Source organism: Lepisma saccharinum, chromosome 1 (genome assembly GCF_977018435.1).
Source record: "Lepisma saccharinum chromosome 1, izLepSacc3.1, whole genome shotgun sequence".
NCBI lineage: Eukaryota > Metazoa > Arthropoda > Insecta > Zygentoma > Lepismatidae > Lepisma > Lepisma saccharinum.
Window position 1 is genome coordinate 84,158,667 of NC_139229.1, and position 27,181 is coordinate 84,185,847.

General features: G+C 37.3%; 1 protein-coding gene across 2 annotated transcripts in view; it reads right to left on the bottom strand.

Moving 5' to 3' along the window:
• Positions 1-1,700: 1,700 nt before the first annotated feature.
• The window catches only part of RpL15 (ribosomal protein L15), a 44,001-nt gene continuing 18,520 nt past the window's right edge, over positions 1,701-27,181 (bottom strand). For both annotated transcript variants that reach the window (XM_083117027.1, XM_083117038.1), the window contains exons 3-5: positions 23,035-23,171; positions 17,085-17,195; positions 1,701-1,971 (exon numbers count right to left, since the gene is read on the bottom strand). In XM_083117027.1, coding sequence (XP_082973153.1) covers positions 1,777-1,971; positions 17,085-17,195; positions 23,035-23,171 — 443 coding nt within the window. In that variant the 3' untranslated portion in view covers positions 1,701-1,776. The remainder of the gene's footprint in view (positions 1,972-17,084; positions 17,196-23,034; positions 23,172-27,181) is intronic.

The following is a 27,181-nucleotide window of genomic DNA, read 5'->3' on the forward strand; positions in this document are numbered from 1 at the left end:
CGCTCAATTTCCAAAACTAACTCATTCATTCCTTAACAAATACTAAACTGGACTAAAATCTCACTCATCTACATTAAAACCAGAGGTGCACAGCCACTAAGGGCACAACTGGACAACATAACACCACACAAGATTATCCTGGTCATGGGTCCAGATGCCAGAAGCCCGCTGGCCTGCAAACAGCAATTATCGGAGCGTAACGTATGGTGAAAAAAATTTGCACAAAAAGAAAATGCTGTGGTCAAGGGCAAAAACGCACAGATGTATTTCGGGTGCTGGTTGCTATACAAGGGTGGTATCTGAACATCAATGAACAAACACATTTACACAGAGTCTGCTGGCCTTGCAACAATTTTGGGGCACTTTCTGCATAGATGGAGCAAATGTTGATGGATCAACATCGCGCAAGCATCTGCGGTTCCGTTGGATGAGGGTTGCAACGGTTTGTGGTTGATAATTATTGGCATACACCATCCGCTTTAAATTTGCCCAGAAATCTTCAATGGGCCGCAGTTGGGAACATTAGGGGGATTCTGTTCTTTGGATATGTTATGGATACCTAAGTGCTCCATGGCCGCAAGACTTTGTGCAGCGTAATGGTAGCTGGCTAAATCTGGCCAAAAAAACAACATTGTCCCCACGATGGTATTCATTGATAAACTGCTTCACTTTAGGCAAACAGAACTTTACATACCAGTCGGCGTTGAGTGCAAGGCCAGCCTTGAAAAACTGAGGTTTCGACAGTCCTTTCTCACTCATGGCAAGCCATGGCAACACCTTCCGTGGGAATTTTGTTTTGGAAGCAAAACGCACTGGATTGGGCACGGCAGCAGTTCCAGGATCATAGTAGGTTTTCGGTTGCCACTCATTGCCATCTAGGGTGAAATAAGTCTCATCGTCCATGATACAAATCACGTCATTTGTTGCAGTGAATGTTTTTGTCACAAGTATTCGTAAATGCTGTTTCTGGACAACAACTTGTTGCTCCGTCACTTTTGGCATAGTTTTTAGTTTATATCTCTGTATCCCCATCTTCTGTAATGCTTTCTTCACTGTGTTTTTATCACACTGAAACTTCCTACCAAGCTCACGGTAGGATTTTGCCACCTTATCTGCAGTAACATGTCACAGTTGTTGCAACACTCTGGGTTCATTTAACTTCGACTTCCGTCCACTGCCCGGCTTTCTTTCCACATTGATTCCCTTCTCCAATTGTGACAATATTATAAACCGAAAATCCTGCACGTTGAAAATGTTTCACAAGCTCGGACTTTCAAACATCACGATTCTCTGTCGAATATTGCACGATCATTTTCAGACGGTAGTCTTCTTTCAGCTCCATACTGACTTGTTTTTATACCAAGCTTCTCTTGCTCTTCACACTACATAACTGGTAGACGTACAATCCAACACAGCTCAAATGGTGTGTCAGTGTTCAATATTGCCAGTTCCGCAGGGTTGCAAACTTTGTGCAATTTTTTTTCACCATACGTTACCAGGTGGAAGTACTTTTGTGTGCCTCAAGGTCGACCCTTACATCACACTGAAAATGGAGGGGCAGCAGGCAATATACATATGTCAACATTACACTATTTTGAATCCAATATAATTTGCTGAGATTACATAAGAAAAATGAATGAAATTGGTAAAACAAGGTTCAAAATATAATTTCTCGGGTTCCATAAAATTATACCATCACATTTTCTTTCCATCAAGGATATTTATTTCATCTTCCCATAATATATTTTTGAATTTGAATTGTAATGAAAAAAATTATTAACGCTTTCTGCGAAGCTGTAGGGAGTTTCTTCTCAGCCAGGCTGCACGGCGAGACCCTCCAATAGTCTGGCTGTATCTGTGGCCCTTGCCCAATCCTCTGGACTTCCGAGCAGCTGAAGTTTTTCCACGTGCTTCACGACGTGAGTGAACAGGATCACATATCCAATTGTTTTTGGGATCACGGCGTATAGCCTGGGGAGAAATTAAAGAAATCTAGGTTTAGTTACTCCTTACCAAGACTACTAAACAGTTTTCATAATACTTGACATGTTGACCACAAAGTTTTACAGAATAAAATTTTACCTTCTTATTGCCTACAACAGTTCAACCAGTATCATAATCTTAGAGTAACACTATACCAAAAAATCTATCACCATCTTATTTCAGCAAATTACGGGCATTGTAGATTTCAGAACCTCCAAAATGAGAGTGGTGCAAAGCACAATATCACTGTTAAAAGTACTGATATATTGTTACTAATGAAATACATTGCTTTGAAAGACACGATATCCTGTCCTTCTAAGATTGTTTCATATTTGTTAATCCTTTATGCATATACTTTTGACTCAGAGTAATATAAGTGAACTGAAATTTGTAATCATTCAAATTTGTAATCTCATTGTTACTTTTTTTTTTATTCACACTTGTCAAATATAAATTGCAGTCAACACTGAAGGCAATACTGTTACAGCCAGCCTAACATGTATTGAAAGCCTGTCATGTCTTTCCCTAGCAAATACTCAATACTATAAAATAATTCTTGAAGCTCTTGTGGCAGGGAATGAAGAAGAGGTTTTCTCGCGAAATCAACCACATGATTTCCGGATAGGCTTTCAAAAGCCATCACCACTCCAATCCTCCAAGATGAGAGTGATGTAAGCTCTTGAAAGCTGGGAAGCCTATCACCTAGTTAAAATACAGAGGAAACCTCACCCGATATTGTGGTTTGTCCAAGACCTTAGTGTTCATCATCATTTCCAACTACGTACATGATTTTGTAATTTGCTATAGTTCAATGCAGGGTTGTTAAAGTTCCAGGAATTTTAAATAAATTACATTCCGGTCCAGGAGAGAAAATCAGCATAAAGAACCTTTTTATCTATAAAGTATTTCAATTCGGTCCAGGGACCTTTTTTTCTGGCTGATTTTTAAATTCGCTCAAGGAATCTTTTTTACGCATCAATTTAAATATGGTCCAGGAACATTTTTTTCAATCAAACAACATGTAACTTGTATCGAATCTAAATTCTGCAACAAAAAAGTATCTAGTGCTGCAGCAGAACCCATTAGAATTCATGGGTTCTTGGACCTTTAACAACCCTGGTTCAATGTATCTGCACACTAGTATCTATCACACATTAATGCAAGCTCAATACATATTCAACTAGCTTTATGATCACTGCATATCACGCAGCCAAGTATTTACATTAGTGGCTTCAAGTGAGGCCACTGTTGGTTTGTTCTCACCTCACAATATGTAGGGTTGATTAGCCCAACATTATCTTAACTGCATGAAAAATGTAATGTCACATGAAATTCTGAAATTTCTTACCAATAATTTTCAACGGTAATAGAAAACCGTTGGTACAATGAACTTTGAGTTTAAAATCTACAACACAAAGATGGTGGAGATTTAAATTTAAATTATTTCTGATGGTAGAGTGTGCTTCTTGAAAGCTATAAAATTTTGCTCAACATGTGAAGCAAGTTTAAAAGGATATTAATAAAAAAAAATATGATTTTTGGAAAATACAACGATCATTGATAATGGTTAATAGGAAGACGACTAAGCAGACTCATCAGTGGCGGAGCGTGACCTTTCCAACAGTGTAAGCCTAGCATGATGAAGGCTTGTGTTTATTTTTGGACTGGTTCAGTGATTTATCCACAATCATCAATCCCTCCCCCATTTTTTCAGAACACTTCCCTGAAATTTTTCACAAAACCCTAATTTTGGCACTAAATTTAACCTTACACCCTTTAAAAACGAAGTTACACTAAATCAGATTAAATATTCTGGATAAATCCCTGAGCCTGGTGTTTTTTTTGCTAGGCTGTATATCTCTTACATTTCAACTGATAATTACGTCAGTTTTATTCCTATCACAATGAGTAACGTAACCATAAAAAATGCAATATTAGATAAAATGAAGAATAATGATAATAAAGAAACGAAAACAGAAAGAAACAGAAAAGTGCTGAATACTTTTTACAACCGCTGCATAACCAAGTATCAGCTCGTACCATGAATCACAAAATCGGGGGACTTTATTTTTCGTTTCTGTTACCGTGCCTGCTAGAGAAGTGGTGGGTGGGCCTAGCTATATCCACAAGTTTATTCTTATCAGCAAAATCCTTGCTGGACAACGGCGTCTTCAACAAGTTCTCCACCCCACCGCACAATCATACTCGTTTTCTTTCATAATGCAGTTTTTGTTGTTCACTATAACACTACAGCAGAGGAATGACAGCCCCTTTTTCAATGGATGGAAGTCGCAAAGAAATACCGCGAGACTTTAACCATGCACACAACACATGAAAGGGGAAACAAAAACAAATCACATCCAAAAGTGGTCACTGAATTGATGTTTCGGACTCAAGAGGGGAATATCCCTTTCGGACATAAATAAATGCCCTCTCTTGCCTTAAAATTCCCTTATATTTCGTAAAAAAAAGAAAGACAAAATAAAATATGAAAGAAATGCTCCCTAATTCTGAGGATTTATCCAGAAATTTCTGTGAAAGGAGATGTAAGTGCTATCTAAGGGTAGTGTAAAAGAAAATCCTGCACCTGAAAGACCATAAACAGCCATTTCGTACGTTATTCGAAGAGTGTTTAAACCACGGACTATGTAATGAATAATATTTTGTTCACATTTGACATGAGATTTGTAAAACTGGTTCAATATTCAGTTTTAATTAAACATTTAAATTTTTGAAAACGTTATTGCACTTGTTAGCTCAATTACTACCAGCTGAGTTCAAATATAAACGAAAAACAGAAATCTTAATATTTCCAATGTTTGTGCTCTCCTACAAGCGACAAACAGAGACAAGCGTTTGTATATCTAATTTTCACGTTTCTCGCTCATTTTTAGAGGTTTCTCCTTTTTCCCCTTCCTGTTAGTATTTTGCTTCAGAATTCCCTATTCCTGGAAAAAACCTCCTTGAAACACCACTGGCTCAAATTTCCTTTGCAGCCAACCATTCATTCATACCCGACAACGCTGGAGAACCCTCCTCTTGCAGGACCTGCGTCTCGCTCGCGCGTGTTCACGGTTAGCCAGTGAAGCCAACCCAAGCATAATGGTGCTAAATCTCGCACAAGTTTCAAAAGTCGTTTGGAAGTTGGGGATATAAATTAAACAAGAGGGCCGCTGTTCGTGGTGGTTGAATTTTCTCAAACTTTTCACGTATGACGTCGAACTCATCCCGTTGGTTGAACCATTCGAATTTATATTTATTTCTTGTTACAAATAAACATTAATAATATGTAGATCGCAGAACAATTTAGTAGTATGTAGCATAATTATGGAGTTTAAACGAGACCATGGATGTCCAGAAGGGGCAAGGGGAGCTCTTCCTGGAAAATGAATGTCAACCATAAAAGAATATATTTCACACATATCATTTTATTTCAGTCACATCAAATTATGTTAATTATTGTAAGGGCGTTGCAGAAAAATGTTAACTTCAAATTGAATTTGTATCTTTTGAGGAGGCAACTTTATTATGGGGGAAATATACCTAGTTTACCCCCACCCCTGAAAAAATTACTATGCTTAATCCTCCCTGGTGGAAAGAAATACTGCGGACATCCATGAACAACACTTTTTGTAAACCTAAGGTTTGCAACGCTGTTGTAAGCCTCTGGCCGGAAGGTTTACACACGTGGGTTTTGGCTCGCTCTTCTCCACCCAGAGAACGGGCCTTGCACCCAGATAGGGTAGGCACTGCTCGTTCGCGGTCACAAATTTGTAAGGCAAAATTCAGAAGGCTTACAGCTTTCCACAAGCAGAAGGCGGGAGATCCCATGTGCCACCTGGCGCTGAAGTGTTGCAATCTAACAAACATGATCTCGAACCTGGTGTCGACCCGATTTGAACTTGGAAGTTGTTTACGAATTTTTGCCAGATAATTACATACATTTTACTAGAACTAATGAAGTGTAAGCCCGGCTTACATGGACGCTCCGCGCCTGAGACTCATACCAGTTCAAATCAATTATTACTGCATCCTATCATTATTAACATATGCATTTTATGCACAGAAAATAAATATGACATTTAAATATCTTCAAACAGCACATTCCTAACCACAGGGGAAACAGATACCATGCACAAATTTTAGTCACCAACCATGCCTTACACTAGTAATGTGGTTTGGTGCAGCAAGGCTAATTTCATCACAAGCTTAGATTTGTATTCTCCTTTAATTTTCTTCCTTTTTAAGGTAAGTTTCAATGGGCAAGGATGACTCATGACTGGATGGAAATGGAGAAATACTCACAAAGACACACAGATGCCATATAGGGACTCATATTGAAAGAGTCGGTGGCATGGCAAAATCCTGAGTCAGGCAGTCATTCAATATGGTCTGCCACAGACTGCAACTTACATTGAACAAGTACTTCTCTACCAATTATCTTGAATACAAACCAAGGATTTTTTATGAAACAACACTTAATATTTTAACTGCATTCAATACAGTTTCTATAAGCCTCAGAGATTGTGGATGGGTCTTTCAACACCTTCAAACATCAGAGTGGTGCATGATCTTTCATCACAGGCTTGTAGAAATTTTCCTCGCACTTTCACTAGTTGATTTTAGAGCTGAAAATACCATTATGGCACTTTATGGGTAACACATGGGAAGACTTGCTACATTAGTACTTGCCAGATAAATTCATTTGAACACTGTATGTATATATGTATTTCAGAAACCAAATATGAATTAGTGATATAATCGTAGGTAAACTCCAGAAATCAAGTAGTTTATTCCCCAAATATATTCAGTTCTACAAGATAACATTTAATTTGAATATAAAATATGGTGGTTTGCTGGAAGCCCCTACTGACTAATTATGATTTCCACTATATGAATGCTCCACTGACTATTAACTCGACGGAAGTTCAGAATTTCCACTACTCTTATGATCACAGTACATCAGACACAGCCAAGGTGTGTTTACTATTGCCTCCAATTAAGTTAATCCTTATTTCCTCTCAATTATCTGGGATTCATTACTACAAAAATAACTGGATAACTGTAGTAACAATCTTCTACACAATGTAATGTATGGAATTCTGCAATGTCTTTCCATAAAATCTCAAAAAAGGGCTACAAACTACCAGAACCATTCAGACACTTCTTAGATTTGAAAATATGTATAGACTACCAAGATGTTGATTGGTATTTTATCGTTATTTCTTGATTTATCTAATTTCGAACATACACTATCCTTATTATTTTTCTCTAATTTTCCTACAAGAGAGTTTAAGACATGCAAATGTTTTTCTTACAAATAAAGTAAGACCACAGCCCGCAACTTAAATTGAAAAAGTACTTTTGTATCAACATACTACCATGAATACAAAACAAAACTAACTTTTAAAGGAAACAAGAAGTCAATCTTTTAACTACATTAATTACAGGTTCCTCTGTAAGCCTCAGAAATTGTGGATGAGTTTTTCAACACCTTCTAAACATCAGAGTGGTGCATGATCTTTCATCACGGGCTTGTTGAATGTGTACCTTTTTCTCAAACTTTCACAAATTGATTTTAAGAGCTGAAGGTACCATTTACATAAAACATCCTATGACAACGCTTGCTAGATAAATTCTGTATAAGTAAGAAAAGACTAGAATATTGGTGGTATAACAACAACTTTGAAAATTTACCAAGCTGGCATATCCAAATAGTACCAATCTTGACAAGATACTGTCAAAGATCAACTCCAGAAGTAAAGAATTTTATTCGTAAAAAATAATAATTCAATGTTCTGCATGTAAAAGATAACCCTGACGTTTAATTTAAATATACAATCTTGAAGTTCATTGAATGGAAGCTCAGAATTTTCACTACTTATATGATCACCGTACATCAGACACAGCCAAGGTGAGTTTACATAATTGCCTCCAAGTGCATTGAATTCTGGTTTCCTCTGTGCTGTGGGATTCAGTAGTGAAAAAAACAATATTCTACATAATATAATGCTGCAGGGAATTCTAAAATTTCATTTACACAGTAAGTCACTATATTACGTATATAATTTGGTGGTTTATGTGGAAATTTCAGCAAAAAAATTAACCATGACTAGGACTCGAACCTGGGTCACTGGCATAATATGCAATTCCTCTACCAACTGGGTTTCTAAGGCAGTCCTGGTTTCAGTGGATTTTGTTTTACCAGTTTACCCATGCAAGAGGCATCATTGATATCTTCATCTAAGGTAACAGATCCCATTGCAGCACTATTGGATGGTAATTCACAGAAATGCAAGTGACAACAATGAATCAGGTAAAAACCGGACTGGTTTGGTACTCAGTTGGTAAAGCAATGGCACGGTATGCCAGAGACCCAGGTTTGAGTCCTGTTAAAGCCTGGATTTTTCACTGATATTTCTACACAGTACATCTCCTGTGGGTGTTAAATCCTAAGGATTTTGGTGTTTTACAGAATATTTAGTGAAAAATATGAATCAAGCTAAGAACCGGCCCACCTTATAGGCAGTGACCCACTGTTGCAGTGTTTACTAAGAAGAAACTTGTGGTCGCAGCCAATTAGGCCTACAGCTGACCCCCTGTTTGGGCAACAAGCAGCAACCTTCGAATTCCTCCTCTCCGAAGCAGCGATATAGTGTGGCCAGGATATAGGCAATTGAATAATATTCAGACAAAGATATTAATACTTTCATGCTCCTGGTGATTTTCAAGGGCAGGCTTGACCAGGACTCTAACCTGGATCTGTGCCATTATCTACCAATTGAGCCAGTTCTGGTTTTGTATGTGTCGAAGTGTGTGTCACTGCTCAAACAATGGGATTTGTTGCCTTCAAACTAGGGATGGCCAGATCCGGATCCAGAAGTTTCGGATCCGATCTGTTTGGCCATCCCTTCTTCAAACACTGTTGACATCGACTGTGCCAATTTCCTCCAGCAAAGATGTAAATTACCTTACTGTTTGGAACATGCAGGATATGTACTACATGCAATATTCTTTTCTTAGTTTACAGTTTGAAAAAGGTCATTGTAACTCTTTTTCATATAGCTAAGTGTGCTTTCAACAGTCTTTAATTAATGGAACATTGCTTCTGTTCTAACATGCTATCTTGAATACAAGCAAAAGTATTTTTAAGGAAAACGCCACATAATTCTTGAACCACATCCAATGCAGTTCCTCTGTAAGCCTCAGGGATTGTGGATAGGTCTTTCAACACCTTTGAACATCAGAGTGGTGCATGATCTTTCATCACAGGCTTATTGAACGTATATAACCATTGCCTCACACCTTCACAAATTGATTTATGACATGAAACATTGTAAGAATTGCTACATAAGTACTTGCTAGATAAATTCATTTGAACACTTTACGTATATATGAATTTCAGAATAAGACTACAATATGGGTGATTTAATACAAGGGGATATCAAAAAGTGATTGAGTAAATTTTTTACAGCCAAACTGAAATGTATTCCCAAAACTGAAATATACATTTTGAAGGTTGAACATTACTCTACTTTTCGATATAACATCCATTCACATTTATATTTTTGTCCCACCGTGACAATTTTTTGATGCCCATGCAGTAGAAATCATTCAGCTGGATGCGTAACCAAAGATGCATGGCTGTCACAAGTTCCAGTGTTGCAGCTGAAGTGTTTGCCGGCAAGGTGTTCTTTCAGTGGGCCGAACAGGTGAACGTCTGACAGGGCCAGGTGTGGACTGTATGCTGGATGCTTGAGAATTTCCCAATGCCAGGAATTGACTCCCTGCATCACTGATGCAGCCACATGGGGACAATCATTGTCATGGAAAATGATGACCTCCTAGAGAGATTTTGTTGGATGTTTATGGCGCAGAACAGCTCGCAGACTATCCAGTGTGGCACAATATGCAGCAGCATTTACAGTTGCTCCTCTTACCCCAAAAACAACAACAATGACATCCTGGCTGTCCCAGAAAACTGTAAGCAAAACGTTTCCTGCAGACAGGGTTGTCCAGATTTTTTGGGTGGGGTTGAGTTTGTGTGTTTCCATTCTCTTGTTGCTTTCATTCAGGGATGTAATGAAAAACCCACGATTCGTCCCCGGTAACAATGCTGTCGAGGAGAGTTTCCAGCCCTATGGTACCGGAGCAAATGCTCAAGAAGACTGTATCCCATACGGTCCTCCATATGCTGTGGTGAGCTATCTGGGGACCCATCTCGCTGACACTTTGCGATACCCAAGTTCTTCATGGATGGCGGTGTATGCACTGTCATATGAAATGCCCACTGCATTCGCTGTTGTTTGGATTGTTGACCGTCAGTCCTCCTGAATCAATGCCTCCACAGCGTCAACATTGCTCTGTGTATGGGATGCGAGAGGCAATCCAGAATGGGTTCATCGAAGACATTTCCACGCCCTGCGTTGAACTATGCACAGTTACAGACATTTGTGAATGTCATGCATGTATCACCATACACTGCACGCAACTCATGATAAAATTTCAGGTGGTTTCTGTCCCTTTGACCGCAGAAATCTAATCACACTCCGCAGCTCAACTGTGTTGAATGTCTCAAGCGTAGCTGCCATTTTGAAACAACTGCCCCTCGACATGCACACACCTGCCATCTCGTAGAAATGTGTCAAAATACATGTACTTCCAAATGTATATTTCAGTTTTTGTGAATACATTTCAGTTTGGCTTTAACAAATTTACTCAATTACTTTTTGATGTCCCCTCATAATAACTTTTGAAATTAATATCATAGCTGGCATGTCTAAATACAAGTATTCGCAAGAAATTGTTATTCCTCATGAAAAAAAATATTCAATGTTTTGCTTACAAAAGTTAATTCTTGAATTTTCTCAACCTGGCTTTCACCAGATTGATCGAGTTTATTTTACTTCGCTTTTCTGTCACTTTTGGCTAATCACAAAGATGAGGATGAAGGATGATATGATGAAATTGATGAAGGGACACTCGCAAAGAACACCCATGCTCAAACTGGGATTTGAATCTGGGACCTCTGGCATCGTAGGATGCTGTGCTAACCACTCCACCATGGAGGCCAATTGCTTTCAACAATTTTTTTGCTGTTGCTGTTTTACTTGTTTACCTTATGCTGGAACAAACTAGGTATCATCGTCAACCTCATCAATGTTTCAACGGCAACATATCTCGTTTCAGTAGTACTTGACAGACATTTAGAGCAATGGCTCTGTATGCCACAGACCAGTTTTTGAGCCCTGTTTAAATCTGGACTTTCCACTGCTATTTCTACATAGTACATATATAAGTACCAGTATTAGGCAATTTATTAATATTTGGACAAAGGTATAAATATTTGCATGTCACGCTGCCTACAGGCAGTTTTTAAAAGCAATGTTAAAACTAGAGATGCAATTTTTTTTAGGGAAGGGAACAGTTTGTAAGAAAAGAGTTCCTGTGATTCAATATATTCATGTAGCCAAGCGTGCTTTCCACAGCTATTAATTTTTATTCCCTTTTCAAGATAATTGCAATGACATGGATTAATTATGATTGGATAGAAATGGAAGGATAAAAAAAAATAGATTCCAGGTACTCCTTGTGTGGCAAAATCATGAGCAAGCAATCCAATGTGCTCTGCAAGGATAACATCACAGGCAGCAATTTACACTGGAAAACTACTACTGTGCTAAGATATGAATACAAATTGAACCAAAATATTTTTTCAAGGGAAACAACACTCAAAATTTTAACCATATAGAATACAGTTCTAATGTAAGCCTCAGGGTTTGTGGATAGGTCTTTCAACACCTTCATACATCAGAGTGGTGCATGATTTTTCATCACAGGCTTATTGAATGTGTACCCTTCTTCACACTTTCACAAAAACAACGCTTGCTAGATAAATTCATTTGAATACTGTGCATACGTTTAAAAATGCATATAGAATATTATTTCATGTTTCAAGAAAGAAAGATGAAGAAGCAGATTAACATACGAAAATTCAGTAATTGCTTATGATATTCTTTTCATTTGTGCCCACTGCCATAACCATCTTGGGTGATTCAATACCATTTCAAGAAAGAAATAAATAAATACTACACAATTTGATATGCTGCTTAATGTTAATGGGCAATGGCCACCAAAATTAAGAGAACATACGAGGGAAAGTCAAATGAAACCTTCATTTGTTTTTGTTTCTTGTCTAGTAGATTTCTGTATGTAGTGTTGCACAAGTTTGCTGCATTTTAGCACAGACCTTTTGCTGATCTACACATTTTTTTAACTGAGTTAGTGTTTGGGGTCCATGTGCAGTCACTTATGAGCCACTGCGAAGGCATTTCCGCCCATCTGCCTGTGAACTGAGGCCATTTGAGCTGTATACAATTTGTCCTACAATTTTTATTGGACTTAAGGTTTCAATTTGTCCCCCTTGTAAAAATAAGCTTTGCAGGTAAGCAAGTGCTTCATTTTAGTGTATTAGAATATTTGTGTTCATGTCCAAATTTCAGTTCTGGCAAGGAGTGGTCGCAGTCAACTGCAGAAATAAAGTAAAGTTCCAAATAATTCATCCGATTACAAATAACTTTTTCTTGTGTTCATGAAGATACATGCCCACAGAATAAAGGAAATTGCAGAATTTTGTTCCATACCATACAAATGTTCTGAGACTCTTCATGGTCACATGGATAACATCTGAACCAATTCCTGCCATATGCAATCAACCTGTTTTCTGTTAGCTCGTACAATTAATCATCATCTCAAAAGCAACACAATATCTATGTAGCACAGGAGAAATGAAATCTTTTTCCCATTGGACAAATAGTTATTGTCATTAATTTGTGATGTTTGCATGCAAGATGTGTGATTTATTGCTGTAAAAATTTGGCAAATTTTGTGGTGAGAACTTATAAGACAGTCAGTATCATACATATAAGTATGTATTTTGCTTGGCAAGAAGTGAAATATACTTATTTAAATGAGTCAAAAGTGGGATTTTATTTTATTTAACAACTAACAATGATTTCCCACAACCTGAGTGGCATCTGGTGAATGCTGTGCATTCTCTATTGATATTGGTCATGTAAATAGATTGTTGTTTGCAAAAGTGAGAGTGTAGGATGGCCACAGGTACGGAGAGAAATTGGGTTCTGTTTAGACCATGTGCATGGGATGTCATACAGAAGATTTGTACGGTATGCAAAGACAATTCTGGACAGTTTTTTTATCGTAACATTTAATCGTTGCATCTTTATAAACACAAAAAGTCATTTGTAATTGGGTGAATTGTTTTACCATATATTTTATTCATGGGAAAGTAATTCATCCTTCAGTTTGTAATTCATTGGAGCTCATACTGCCTATTTATCATTCCTAACGAAATGACTGATCAATTTCTCATAGCTCAACGACTCTGAAGCTAATATCCATCACACATTACTGGAAGCTCAGAATTTCTACTACTTTTATAATCACCAAATATCAGACACAGCCAAGGGTTAACATCATTGCTCCCAAGTGGTCAATTTAGGTTTCCCTGATTAGTACAAAAATATCTGAATAATTGCAGTAACAATCTTCTAGACAATATACTGCTACATGAAATTCTGAAAATTCTTATATAAAATTCTACATCATATGAAGTTGGGGCAGATAAAATACTGATTGCTCTTCTTATACATTCTTACCAATGATCACATACACTTCAAAAATTATCTAGCTTATTTTTATTTAGCTTATTTTGTGTAACTTTTCGCTCATCACAATGATGGGTATGATAACTTCAGAAGGATGAAGGGACCATCACAAACATATATGGATAACACAACATAGAGGATTATACTGGCTTTGGGTCTGACTTGTGTCTTGTTAGACAGCAAAATGTAGTCGAGGGTGACTTATGTGAAAGAATAAGATTTGAGTGCCTTCAGAAAGAGTCAAGTCACCTCGTACATCGCATGCACATATGGTTCTATTCAGCAACTTTTCTTAGACAATACATCCACAGAAATCACTACATCAGTTAAAGGAATGTCAGATAAGTTGGTAGAAATTTTAGTCACCATACATGCCTTACTTAAGTTTTGTGGGTAAGTGTTCAAGGTTAAGTTTACAGTATAGCTCTAAATAAAGATATAGTGCTAACATACTATCATGAATAAAAATAATACAACAGCTAATTTTAGTATGTTATTTGCAAATGGCTGTTCCTCTGCTAAGCCTCGGTTATTATGTGATTTCAAACCAAACATCAGAGTGCAGGGCAATTTATCATCACAGGCTTACTGAATGTGTAGTTTCCCCTCAAACTTTCAGAAAGTAATGTATCAATCTGAATCACTAAAAATACACACTACAATACTTGTGTTCTAATGATAATTTAGAAAATGAAAACAATCGTAAAGTAGGGATGGCCAGATCCAGATCCTAGCGGATCCGGTTGGTTCCGGATCTGGAATTTTCAGATCCGGATCCAGTAGTTTCGGATCCGGATCCGGTGCTTTTGGATCCGGATCCGTTTTGCCATCCCACGTGCGCTTCTTTGGAAAGTAAGAATGTGCTTATAACATATTGTTACCTGCTAATATACATATATATATATATAATATACATACACACACATATATATAGTGTGTGCGCGCGCGTGCGCGATTTGTAATTAATTAATACACTTACAAGGAAGGTCTAAGTCTCCCCCTCCGATTTCCATGAAACTTGCAGGGCCCAAATGAAGAAATACGTGTTTTTTTGTTTCGGAAAAAAAATTGTTCTAGGGGGCAACCACCTCTCAAATGTCAAGATGAGGACAAATTGAAGTGGGGATCTGACCCCTGTGTTCCCTTCAGATTTCCATGAAACGTGGCAGGTGTATAGTAGGGATGGTCAGATCCGGATCCTACCAGATCCGAAATCCAGAACTTTTTTATTTTAATTTGTAGAACTGTAATTGTAGAACAATTGTATAATTTTTGTATAACATTTCTATCTTGTTATGTGTGTTAAAGGTTTCACCCTGGAATGGAATGTCTCACATTTATGTGTGTTTTCATTCCCTCAAGATGAGGAGAAATTGAAGTGGGGATCTGACCCCGAAACCACGTAAATATGGCATAGGAAGAAACAGGGGGCATACAAACTCTCTATACACCTGTCACATTTCATGAGAATCGGAGGGGGACACAGGGGACAGATGATCCTCATGTCAATTTGTCCTCATCTTGACATGAGGGGATTTTGCCCCCTAAAACAGTTTTTAGCTGAAACAAAAAAACACGAAATTCTTCCTTTGGACCCCTCTATACACCTGCCACGTTTCATGGAAATCGGAGGGGAACACAGGGGTCAGACCCCCACTTCAATTTGTCCTCATCTTGACAATTGAGTGGGTCTCGCCCTGTAAAACAGTTTTTTAGCTGAAACAAAAAAACACGTATTTCTTCCTTTGGGCCCTACTATACACCTGCCAAGTTTCAAGGAAATCGGAGGGGGGGACACAAGTCAAATGCCCACTTAAATTTGTCCTCATATTGACATTTGAGGGGGGGGGGTTGCACCCTAAAACAGTTTTTTAGCCGAAACAAAAAAAACACGAATTTCTTCATTTGGGCCCGTTTATACACACACCTGCCAAGTATCATGGAAATCGGAGGGGGAGACAGGGGTCCGATCCTCACTTCAATTTGTCCTCATCTTGACATTTGAGGGTTTTGCCCCCTAAACCAGTTTTTTAGCTGAAACAAAAAAACACGTATTTCTTCCATTGGGCCCCACTATACAACTGCCAAGTTTTATGGAAATCGGAGGGACACGGGGTCAGATCCTCACTTCAATTTGTCCTCATCTTGACATTTAAGGGGGTTTTGCCCCCTAAAACCGTTTTTTAGCTGAAACAAAAAAACACGTTCATTTGGGCCCGTTTATACACACACCTGTCAAGTATCATGGAAATCGGAGGGGGACACAGGGGTCAGATCCTCACTTCAGTGTGTCCTCATCTTGAAATTTGAGGGGGTTTTGCCCCCTAAAACTGTTTTTTAGCTGAAACAAAAAAAAACACAATTCTTCCTTTGGGCCCCACTATACTGCCAAGTTTCATGGAAATCGGAAGGGGATACTTAGATAACCTCCCTTGTAATTATTTAACACTGCATATATTATAATGTTTTATTTTAATTTGTAGAACTGTAACTGTAGAACAATTGTATAATTTTTGTATAACATTTCTATCTTGTTACGTGTGTTAAATAAAGGTTTCATCCTAAAATGGAATGTCTCACATTTATGTGTGTTTTCATTTCCAATACATTCGAATGAATACATATTCGTTTCAATGGCATTTACAAAATCACCTCTGACATTTTATGTTAAACAAGTACGATTATTTTTGTGCAAGAGTGTGTTAGCCGATGCGTAGCAAAGTACTTTAGGAACAACACTTGAAAAAAATTCTTGTAGGACTAACGAAAAATTTCTTTGTAATCGAAGATCATAATACCTTTTAAGGTGTGGTAATATTATAATGGTATTGAGATACGAAACTCTCGGATCCGGATCCAGATCTGAATCTTTCGGACCCGGATCCAGATCCGAAATTTCTCGGATCCGGATCCAGATCCAAAACTTTCAGACCCGGATCCGTAACTTTTGGATCCGGATTTGTTTGGCCATCCCTATCGTAAAGCTGACATGTTGAAATATCACAAATGGTATAAGTCAACTCCAGAAATAAAGAAGCAACAGCTAATCTTGTGTACATTATTTACAAATTCCAGTTCATCTCTTAGTCTCAGTGATCTTGTATACCTGAAAACAAGTGGTGCACACTAATTTCAGCAAATGTATCTTCTCACTCTAGTTTTGGAAACTTCAAACTTAAATCAGTCTATAAACTGGAAATGTTACTACATCAGGACTTCCAACAAAAGCTGTCTGGAGGAAGGGGGCAAATCCAGCAAGTGAATATTACACAAAAATAAAATCTATTTCGAATTCTGAAAAAAATCTCAAATTAAATTACCATCACATGAATATCATGTCCCAGAAAAAAATATGATAAAGAAGAATCAAGATTAAAGGACTATTTACAAAACAACTACCAACAAAATACTAACCTTGTGCATTGGGTCAACAAGAATTACTTCAAAATATTTGTATGTAGAATCCTGGCCAACCCAGTAGGAATTCAATACACGAAGTCCTCCACACCGTCTGCCAACACGTGCCTACGAAAAAAAATATTACATAAAATATATGAAATTATATTGTGTACACAAACTAAAGCTTACAAGTACTTACACTAGGAGCCCTCTGCCAGAAACAGCAATTTTCCAAAAACCAAACCACACATTTTGTTTTAGACATATGGTGTGTGTAAGGACTTTGATTTTTCATTAATTATTTTTCCAAAAGTGGTGTTCTTTTTCCAAAAAAATGCATTTTTATATTAGCACACTTTTTCTGCCAAAAATTCTTAAAATTATACCTTCATTATTCTTTTAAATTAGGGTTTAAATTTATGTCCCATTGTCTACCCCTGTTCCTACCACAAAAACCACACACAGAAAAAATAGGACATTTCACATTTGTAGTTACCATCGGTCAATAAACAAATGGGCCAATTTTTATCAAATGAAAAAAACATGGCTTACATTTTGTTTCCAGCGAATCAACTAGCACAGAGTGATCCAACTGACACTGCACCCAAATACAATACAAATCTCAGACATCTATGGAAGAAAAGGCATCAATGCTTTTCAGGATATGTCTATCTTCATCGACAAACCATTTGGGACAATTGTACATAAAAATTATAAAGATCCTTATAAGTAGCAATGTGGCCAGGCCCACATTGATCTATGAACAATGTAGCCAGGGCCACATTTATCTATGAACAATAACAAAGATGAATCTGTGCTACTGATGAGAGTTTTTTTTTTATTATAATTTGTTTATAGTGAAATAGAATTTTAAAACTCTGCCAGCAGTCACGGTGATTCGTTCTTGCCCTTGTTGCCCCAAAATGGTATCAAAATAAAAAGAAACAGGTTACATCGTATGTTTCTACTGGATGATCTGACATTGAATGACAGTTAAGAGTGCACCAAAATACACTGTATCAATGTGTTTGCAGTTTTTTTTTTATTTTTACACCATGAAGGATGCAACAAAGACATGGGATCGTATCACAAAGTATTCTCAAACTTTCAATTGCACAGCACAGTATGGTAAGTGCAGACATGGCAACTGGTGATCAGGGAGTATTCAATTTGCTGCAATTCCATTCAAAATTGGTGGTAACTGTGCCAAGTCATTTTTGAACGAAGTTCGAGAAAGATGAGCGATGGCATGACAAATTGTGAGCAGTGGTTGCTTCTGAAGGAGCAAATCTCCAGGTTGGCCATCAGTGTCAGAAAAGACAGTTGAGGTCAAGCTTCCACAGAAGTCCACAGAATAGGAATGGGCCGATACGAAATTTTAATTATTATAAAGTACAGATATAAAATTTACCAATACCGATATTCTGATGATCCTGTGTAAAATTCCCAATGCTCCTTGAAGAAGCTGAATGGATCATTGACCTCTTAATAAATGTGTGTTTCGAAATGACTGCAGTGGAAAGGGAGTATTGTACATTGTGCATTTAGACATTTACTTTTAAAAAGTAGGACATGTAGAGTATCAAGATGGCAGAATTTTGCACTAAATAAGATATTTATAGATATATCGGATCAATAAAATAATCTGTAATTTCACCGATATGCCTATATCGGCCTATACCAATAGAGTACTGAATAATCTGTAGGATCTCTGACCATAGACAGAAGTCTACTTGCCAAAGAAATAGAGAATCAGATACCCCACACATGATCGTTTGGTTTGGAAAAGACTTTAAAGTCGAAAGCATACCATGTACAGCTGCTGCATCATTACCCTCATTACCATCAGCAGTTTGAGTTATATAATCACTCAGTCACCTAGAAAACAGGATGATTTTTTTGGCAAGTTGGTGCAGTATTGAGGAGACATTTTTTCTAAGCGGGAAAGTTAACAGGGACAATGTATGAATATGGGGAAAACACCCATACCTCTATTCAGCATGTTCATGCTTCTGGAAAAATCAGTTTCCTAAGCAGTGTCCAAACTCCCTTTCTTTTTCATGAACCCACTGTCAAGGGTAAAATGTTAGAACTTTCGCTTACGCCACAGCTGTAGTGTCAGTGTGTTATCTTGGAACAAGAAACTGCCCACCTCACTTTCATTTGAAGGTCGAGATTCCTGAACACCCCATTACCAAGTAGATGGAAAGGGCATTAAGGAGATGATGAGCAGGAACTTCTGTGTGTCCTATGTGAAGGTTAATATGCTTGTGCCACAATTACCCACAAATCTGTCTAAGATACAGCCACCAATCATTTCTGTTGTCGATGTGGATACACTGATGCATGTGTGGGATGAAGTGGACTACTGACTTGCTGAAAGACAACAAGATTAGCTCATATCGAGCACTTATATAAGGTGAGTGAACTAATTTTTCTAGTGTGTGACTTCATACCCACAATTGATTCACGTTCCTGTACAATTCCTATCTCAGACATCTATGGAAGAAAAGTCATCAATGCTTTTCAGGATATGTCTATCTTCATCGACAGGAACCAACTGAGACCATTGTATGTACTCATGCAACAAACTTTTTTGACACCATATAAAAAGACAAATGCTCCTTTTAAGTAGAGATGGAGCCAAGCCCACTTCTAATCCATGAATATCAGCCAAGAATTAAATATATGAATCTATATATCTGATGAGATTTAAAAATTTGAAATTGTAAAAAAAAAAATGTTTCTGTAATAACTTGCACCACAGTGAAGAAATAGAGGGCTTGGAAGCAGTCACTAATTGATTTATAGTCACAATGACCTGTTGTTGCCCAAAAATAGGTCATTTTTTACCTTTCAATATTACAAGAACCACTACCGAAAAAAATTGAAATTCTGGATTTTTACCTTTGGTCAACAAACAAAAATGTAACAATGTTTATCATAAGCAAAAAGAAGTTATTCTTCTACTGGATGAATTGACAATGCACGAAAATACTATTCCTATCTCAGACATCTATGGAAGAAAAGTCATCAATGCTTTTCAGGATATGTCTATCTTCATCGACAGGAACTAATTTGGACCACTGTACCCATTCAACAAATTTTCTTCTCACCACATAAAAGTACAGATGTGACCAAACCCACTTCTAATTATGAATATCTGTCAAAAATGACATACATGAATCTGTATTTCTGATGAGAGGGGTCAGAAATATGTAAAGAAAGTGTTTGTTTTGTAATAACTTGTGTCACAGTGAAAGAGAGAGCTTGGAAACAGAGATGCTAATTAATCAATTTATGAAGTCGCAAAGACATGTTGCACAGAAATGGTCAAAATTTGTATTTGTTGCCTTTGGTCAATAAACAAATATTTTTCTTGCAGTTTACGGTTCATAAAAGCACATGAACATAATTTTTTTGCGAGAATTGTGTTTGTGTGTTTTTCAGAACCTTAAACAAATAATTCTACAATGCAAGCAATACGTACATACAAGAGCAATAAACAAATGGGACAACTTTTATCAAAATCAGCTGACATGGGGTTACATTTTATGTGCACCAAAATTGCAATTCCTATCTCAGACATCTATGGAAGAAAAGTCATCAATGATTTTCAGGATACGTCTATCTTCATCGACAGGAACCAACCGAGACCATTGTGCCCATGTAACAAACATTGTCACACCATGAAAGAGGAATATGCAAATGACACTTTTTATGTAGAGATGCTACAAAGCCCACTTCCACCACTATTAGTGCCAAACTCGTCGTTCTCAGAGTACCTTCTGAGCTACAATCTTTTTGGTGAGGAAGGTTGATGATTTCTAAACATGCATCATATTAGTTTCTTGCTTATATTTTCTAATTTTTTCAGATATCAAATCTGATGAGAGGTTTGAAATTTCTTGGAGAAAAAGTATTTGTTTTTGTAATAACTTGTGTCAGTTAAATAGAGAGCTTGGGAACACTGATCAATTAACACACAAGCCCAGTCTAGTTCGCTGCACTTTTTGACACACTGTGTAGTGCAGGTGTATCCAGTGTCAGGGTGGTGCAAGGAAATGATGTTCAACCAACTAGACGGAAAACGGTGTTCAAGTTCAGAAGATTCAACAAATGCCCGTCTGCTGCTTTGAACGGTCATTTGATTAGTTAGTACTCACACACCACAAACACACACAGGTTCGAAAGGTATTGCAAACTGTGCAGACACCAAATACACTACTTGACTCCAAATCAATGAACTAGATGACTCAGTGCTGCACCATGTAACCAACTAGACACTTTGGTGCAAGGAGTGTCAAAATGTGCAGCAAACTAGATGGGGCTATGATAACCTGTTGCCGCCCCCCCCAAAAAATCAGTTTTTGTCCTACTAATATCTCGAGTACTACTACAGAAAAAAATCTTGACATTTTGGATTTTTTGTTATTGTTAGTAAAAAAAAAATTCGCCAAGATTTATCAAAATCAAGTAACGTGGGTTGACCCAATTCCTATCTCAGACATCTATGGAAGAAAAGACATCAAAGCTTTTCAGGATATGTCTATCTTCATCGACAGGAACCAATTGGGACCACAGTACCCATGGTACAAACTTTCTTGTCACCACGTAAAAGAGACATATGCAAATGATCCTTATGTAGAGATGCGATAAAAGTCAGTTTCTATATCTTTAAAAATTTAAGTATTTTTGTAATACATGTACAAACTGATCATGCTCACCGTTGGCAGAAAAAGCTAGCTAGACTTGACATCAGTGACCAGAAACTCACCCATCAAGAGGCCATGAACTATATATATGTGTGCACATACACAAAGTAATATACACCATTACTAAAGCCACATATTTATGGTGAATTAAAGATCAAGATTTCAGTACAAAAAATTGGGCATATTTCAGGATCAAAAGCTGTACTTAAAATGGCATGAGATTGGAACACACATTGTGCAATACGCAGTTACTGTTTAGAAACATTTCACTCTGGTGTTGCCTACATAGGGGCCTGACAAAGTTCAAATTTCACAAAGAAATATTTTTACTTCCATCATCATATTCTATTTGGTAAATGAAACCTGTACAGGTAAAAACAAGCTATAATTTGTAACTCTTGCCTTCATAGTTTTCAAGATACAATTTTTTATTTAAAACCACGTGAAATTTCAAGTTCCCAAGATAACTCCTTCAGCGCTCAGGCCTTGGCACTTATGGGTAAAGTCGGGGGTTCCAAAACCTTTTCATTTGATGATGCCCTTAGTGTTTCAAGATTTTTCCACGGCGCTCAAGTCAGATTGTAGGCCTATCTAACACTTGCAATGCTCTGTTAGTGTGGTTAGGTTGCTTACCTTAAGTTAAAAAAATATTTCAAATTCAGAAATATTTTGTTTGTAAAAAGTACTAAATAAGCACATGCTTGGAACAACCATAGCATTGCTTGAATTTACAATTCTAAAAATTGTGTCTACTAACAAGCGACTGTTATTTCAGTAAAAATATTGGAACATTTCGCAGTAGGCCTGTAATCACCCCATGGCACCGTGGTGCGCACTTTGGGAATCACTGGGTTCAGTAATGTCATTCAGGTTCTGAATATAATGTTTGCAAAAGGCTTGTGCATATCAGTTCAAGTGAACATACTGGTTGGTGTAGTTATGGAAAATAGAGCTGTCACTTCTAGACACATCCACTAAGAATAACATAAAACCACCAATCAAGAGGAACATGATTCGCATCATTGAAAGGAAAGTTCATTTAACGTAGGTCCTTGCCTAATGTAAATACTGCATTAGTGTTGGAAGTGCATATTTCTGGTTTAAAAATATCAACTGATAGGTACATCAATGATTCCCAATTTAAACAAATTTCAATACTCAATAGCACGTTATGCATGCAAATTAACAAATTTACACCTTCCACTTTTCATAATATACAAACTTTAGATTAAGCAAAGCAGAACACTTACCTCTGCGACAGCTTGTGTACTAAGTTTTAGCTTCAACTGATTCACACCATGGGTCACTGGCTTACCATACGTGCAACCCTTTGGCACAGGGCGCTTGCGTCCACCACGGCGAATAGCAATTCGGTAGATAACAAAACCTGGAAAGCAATAAACAATATGTAATGATATGTATAATAGATAAATGAAGGCCCGTTTAGACGGAAGCTTTTCCTTTAACATATTTCCTAGCATAAATGTTAAGCATATACTTCCAAAAATCTGATAGCAGACAGTACTTTACATGGAAGCATTTTATGGAACATTTCAGTTACCTTTTGCCATTACAATGCATAATATATACAGCAGAAAAGAAAGGTCGAGTTACACCACCTATGGTGAGTGCACAGCATTTACAATTTAAACTACAATATTCTTCCATATGTTTACTGTATACGTTGCAATATGTGTATTTTAAGCAGTGCCATTGCTTTATACCCTAAAATCATTAAATAGGAAATGTTATTTCTCTAGGTTGAATAGTTATAATCTATTAAAAATGTGAAGTGACACATTGTTTACATCTCTGTACTTGTGTCCTAAAGGTTATGCTACGAAAAATAGGATCGATCATATCCCTGAGAAATGTCATGAAATATGCCATATAATTTTACACTTTACAAAATAGCATTTCGGTCATGACATAAATGTTAAGAAAAATGCTTTCCTCTAAAGAGGTCCTAACAGAGACGTTCTTAGAGGGGGAAAAAACAAAGCTGAACAGGCTAACAATTTAAAGGAAGCACTTCTGGGGTTCTGGTTTGAAACACAATTCAAATGGCAAGTAAAAAAAAAAAACAGATCCCAAAATTTACGGAGAAAAAAATACAGTAGAACTGGCTACATACCTAACATGAATTTGCTTGATTGGCACCAGTAGGCTTAAATTCATTATTGAGAAGTTAAAGCAAAGTTTCACTGTATTCCTTAATTCTCAAGCACAAGTAAGATCAACTCAAACTTCTCTTAACCTTCAGAGGATCCTTGTTTAGAATTACTCAATTTCAAATGCAACAACATGGACTTCATTGCTAGACATAAATTGTGGTTTCAAAAAAAAAAACTTTGCTTTTTTTAATGGATGTTTCTTTTTTCCAAGCTATATGTTCATATTTCAATAAACACATTAAATATAACATAGTATATACTAGAGATGGGACCGATTAATCGGTACTCTATCGGTATCGGCTGATATAGGCATATCGGTGTATCGATAAAATTACAGATTATTTTACAGATCCGATACACCGATAAATATATGATAATTTAGTGCAAAATTCTGCCATTTTGTTGTAATTTTTATGGATAATCTCAGTGTCCTACTAGTAAATGTCTAAATATGCAACTCCTTTTATACTGCAGTCACCTTGAACCACATATATTAAGGAGGTCAATGACCCTTTCAGGTTCTTCAAGGACCATTTCTAATTTCATATGGGTCGGTAGAATATCGGTTATCGGTATCGGCTAAAATTTCATATCGACCCATCCCTAGTATATACATATTCACATAACTATAGAGCAGTTTTGTATATTTTTTTGAAAATAGAATCTAATAGTATATGATTTTCAACATTTGAATTTGACATACAAACATGCACACGTTTTGAAAATATAGTTTCACACCCCTTGACATTTGCATTCAGCAAATATACATTTGTATTATGGATTTCAAGTATATCCGATTTGGCTAATTGGCTGCCTAGTTCAATATACGCATTCACGTAATTGGTACACTTCTGCATGTGTGTTGTGAATAGTACAGGTTTATAATTGTCCTGAAATATCTAATAGTTTGATGTTAACATGTATATTTGACACGAGGGGCACAAACATGTAAACATTTATTATAAGTCAATTCTATGGTTAGATATGTTAATCACAGGGTGGCCACTTTAGGACCATGATAAAATTCAAGTATAATTCCCAGTTTTTAAGGTGAACTTTCCAAAAATTCAAGGCTACAAGATGTTATCTCCACATCAGCATTTCCCATTACCACCTTTCACCTCAATTAAACGGTAGTGTGTGTATGATGCTATGAAATTAGCGAAAATTTTGAATTTTTCTACTGTCCAATGAGTGTTTCCTTTTACCTTCTTTGATTTATATATATATATATATATATATATATATATATAAAATCACTGATTTAAGGTGCGGAGTTTACATTTCACATACTCAAGACTCGAAATGCATCTACAAACAAGTCACAAATATTACAGAAGATACTAACTTATGAAAATTCAGATTTACCTAATCAAATTCAAGATATCTTATCTTGCAATAATCTTCCATCTGTCAGATAGATTATTGTTCTGCAAAGGACACTAATGAAGCAAATAGATTGAGAGAATTTTGATTTATTCTCCACGCAGGTTTGTTCTCTTTCCCTTCCTCAATAAAAAATAAAAGCTAACGGTCAAACATTTACCTCAGGGCATTTATAAAGTACATAAACTAAATGTGATTTGGATTAGTAAAAGTTGCAACTTTTCACGTCTATGGATAAAAATTCACGTAGAATTCACACATAATTCCCGGAATTCCTGGTGAGTAGCCACCCTGAAACAGGACTGGACATGCAGTTTTAGATAGGAATCTGAACAACCTCTATGCAAAATGTCCACTGGGATCCAACCACCTAACCCTTGATTGCAATACACCTGCATTGCCACTATGCAATTTGTTTGCGTTCCGGACCGTACAGGACCAAAACTGAATGTAGAACCTGTCCGGCTGTGAAGGACCAGAAATGAATGATGATCCAAACCGGTAGGATCTAAATGTAAGTGAAATTGTAGGTACCACTTACATCTCTCTGGTATGGATTGTGTCGCTACAGGGCAAAGTTCACCGCGATCCTCTTGGTAGTTGTAAAGAAAACACAGGCACACACACTGATAACTATAACTATGTATTATAAGGTATATGTACATAACACTTGATTACACTTCCCATGCACTCCTGTCTAGGGGAAACTGTTTACACAAAGTTGCAGCTGGGGTTACAACAACGCGCCACTAATGAAACGTAGCCACGTTGGGCTTACGGTATCCATAATTGTCCGCGACGGTTTCTGGCTGTGTCCCGAGTGGCCTCTCTACGCACACTGGCTGGAAGTAACTACCGCGCTAAAATGGCGGCAACTAGACACCGCGCTAAGATTGAATTAGCCAATGGGAGTGCAGGTTACTTAAGGCATTTGAAATACACAAATAAACAATTGAAGCTATATGCAATATAAAATATATAAAGAAAGAATAAACATGGGTTACTTTTATAGATAAATCTCGAACATACTCCCCCCCTTTGGAATGTTCACATCCAACCTAACACTAGGGGATACATAGTCAATGCTTTAGCTCATGGAGCGTCTTCTTCCCAATGTGGTAAAGGCACAATTTTACTTAATGCTCTCTTGTAGACTCCGTCTCTAGTACGAACGGTGACTACGCGCACTAGGTTATCCCTTCCCGGAAACACTTCTTGGATGACGCCGACTCTCCACGAGAGTGGTGGAATATTGTCCTCCTTCAATAGCACTGGTGTGCCAGGCTTCAAATTCGACTGAACGGCTGTCCATTTCTGTCGCTGCTGCAGACTATGCAGGTAGTCCTGAGACCACTTCCTCCATACTCGCTGCTGGAACTGCTGTATGCGCTGCCATCTGGATAATCTGTTGGCAGCCAGATCTGTAATGTTTGGTTCAGGAAATGAGGTTAGAGGACCTCCAATAAGAAAATGACCAGGGGTAATGTAGCTGAATTCATCATGAGAATCAGGGAGTGTGGAAAGAGGACGGGAGTTGAGGCAGGCCTCTATTTGGCATAGCAGAGTTACTAGTTCTTCGTATGTTAGCACGGCGTTTCCTGCTACTCTGCGAAGATGGTATTTCATAGACTTTACTGCACTTTCAAAAATCCCGCCGAATGATGGACTGCGTGGTGGAGAATACTTCCATTGGAAATTCTCTTCTGCTGCAAATCTGTTAATGTCCTTGTTGAATTCTTGTGATTGAAAGAGTTTACGTAATTCCTGCAATTCATTTTTAGCACCATGGAACGTCGTAGCATTGTCGCTAAAAATACTTGCACACTTTCCTCTTCTC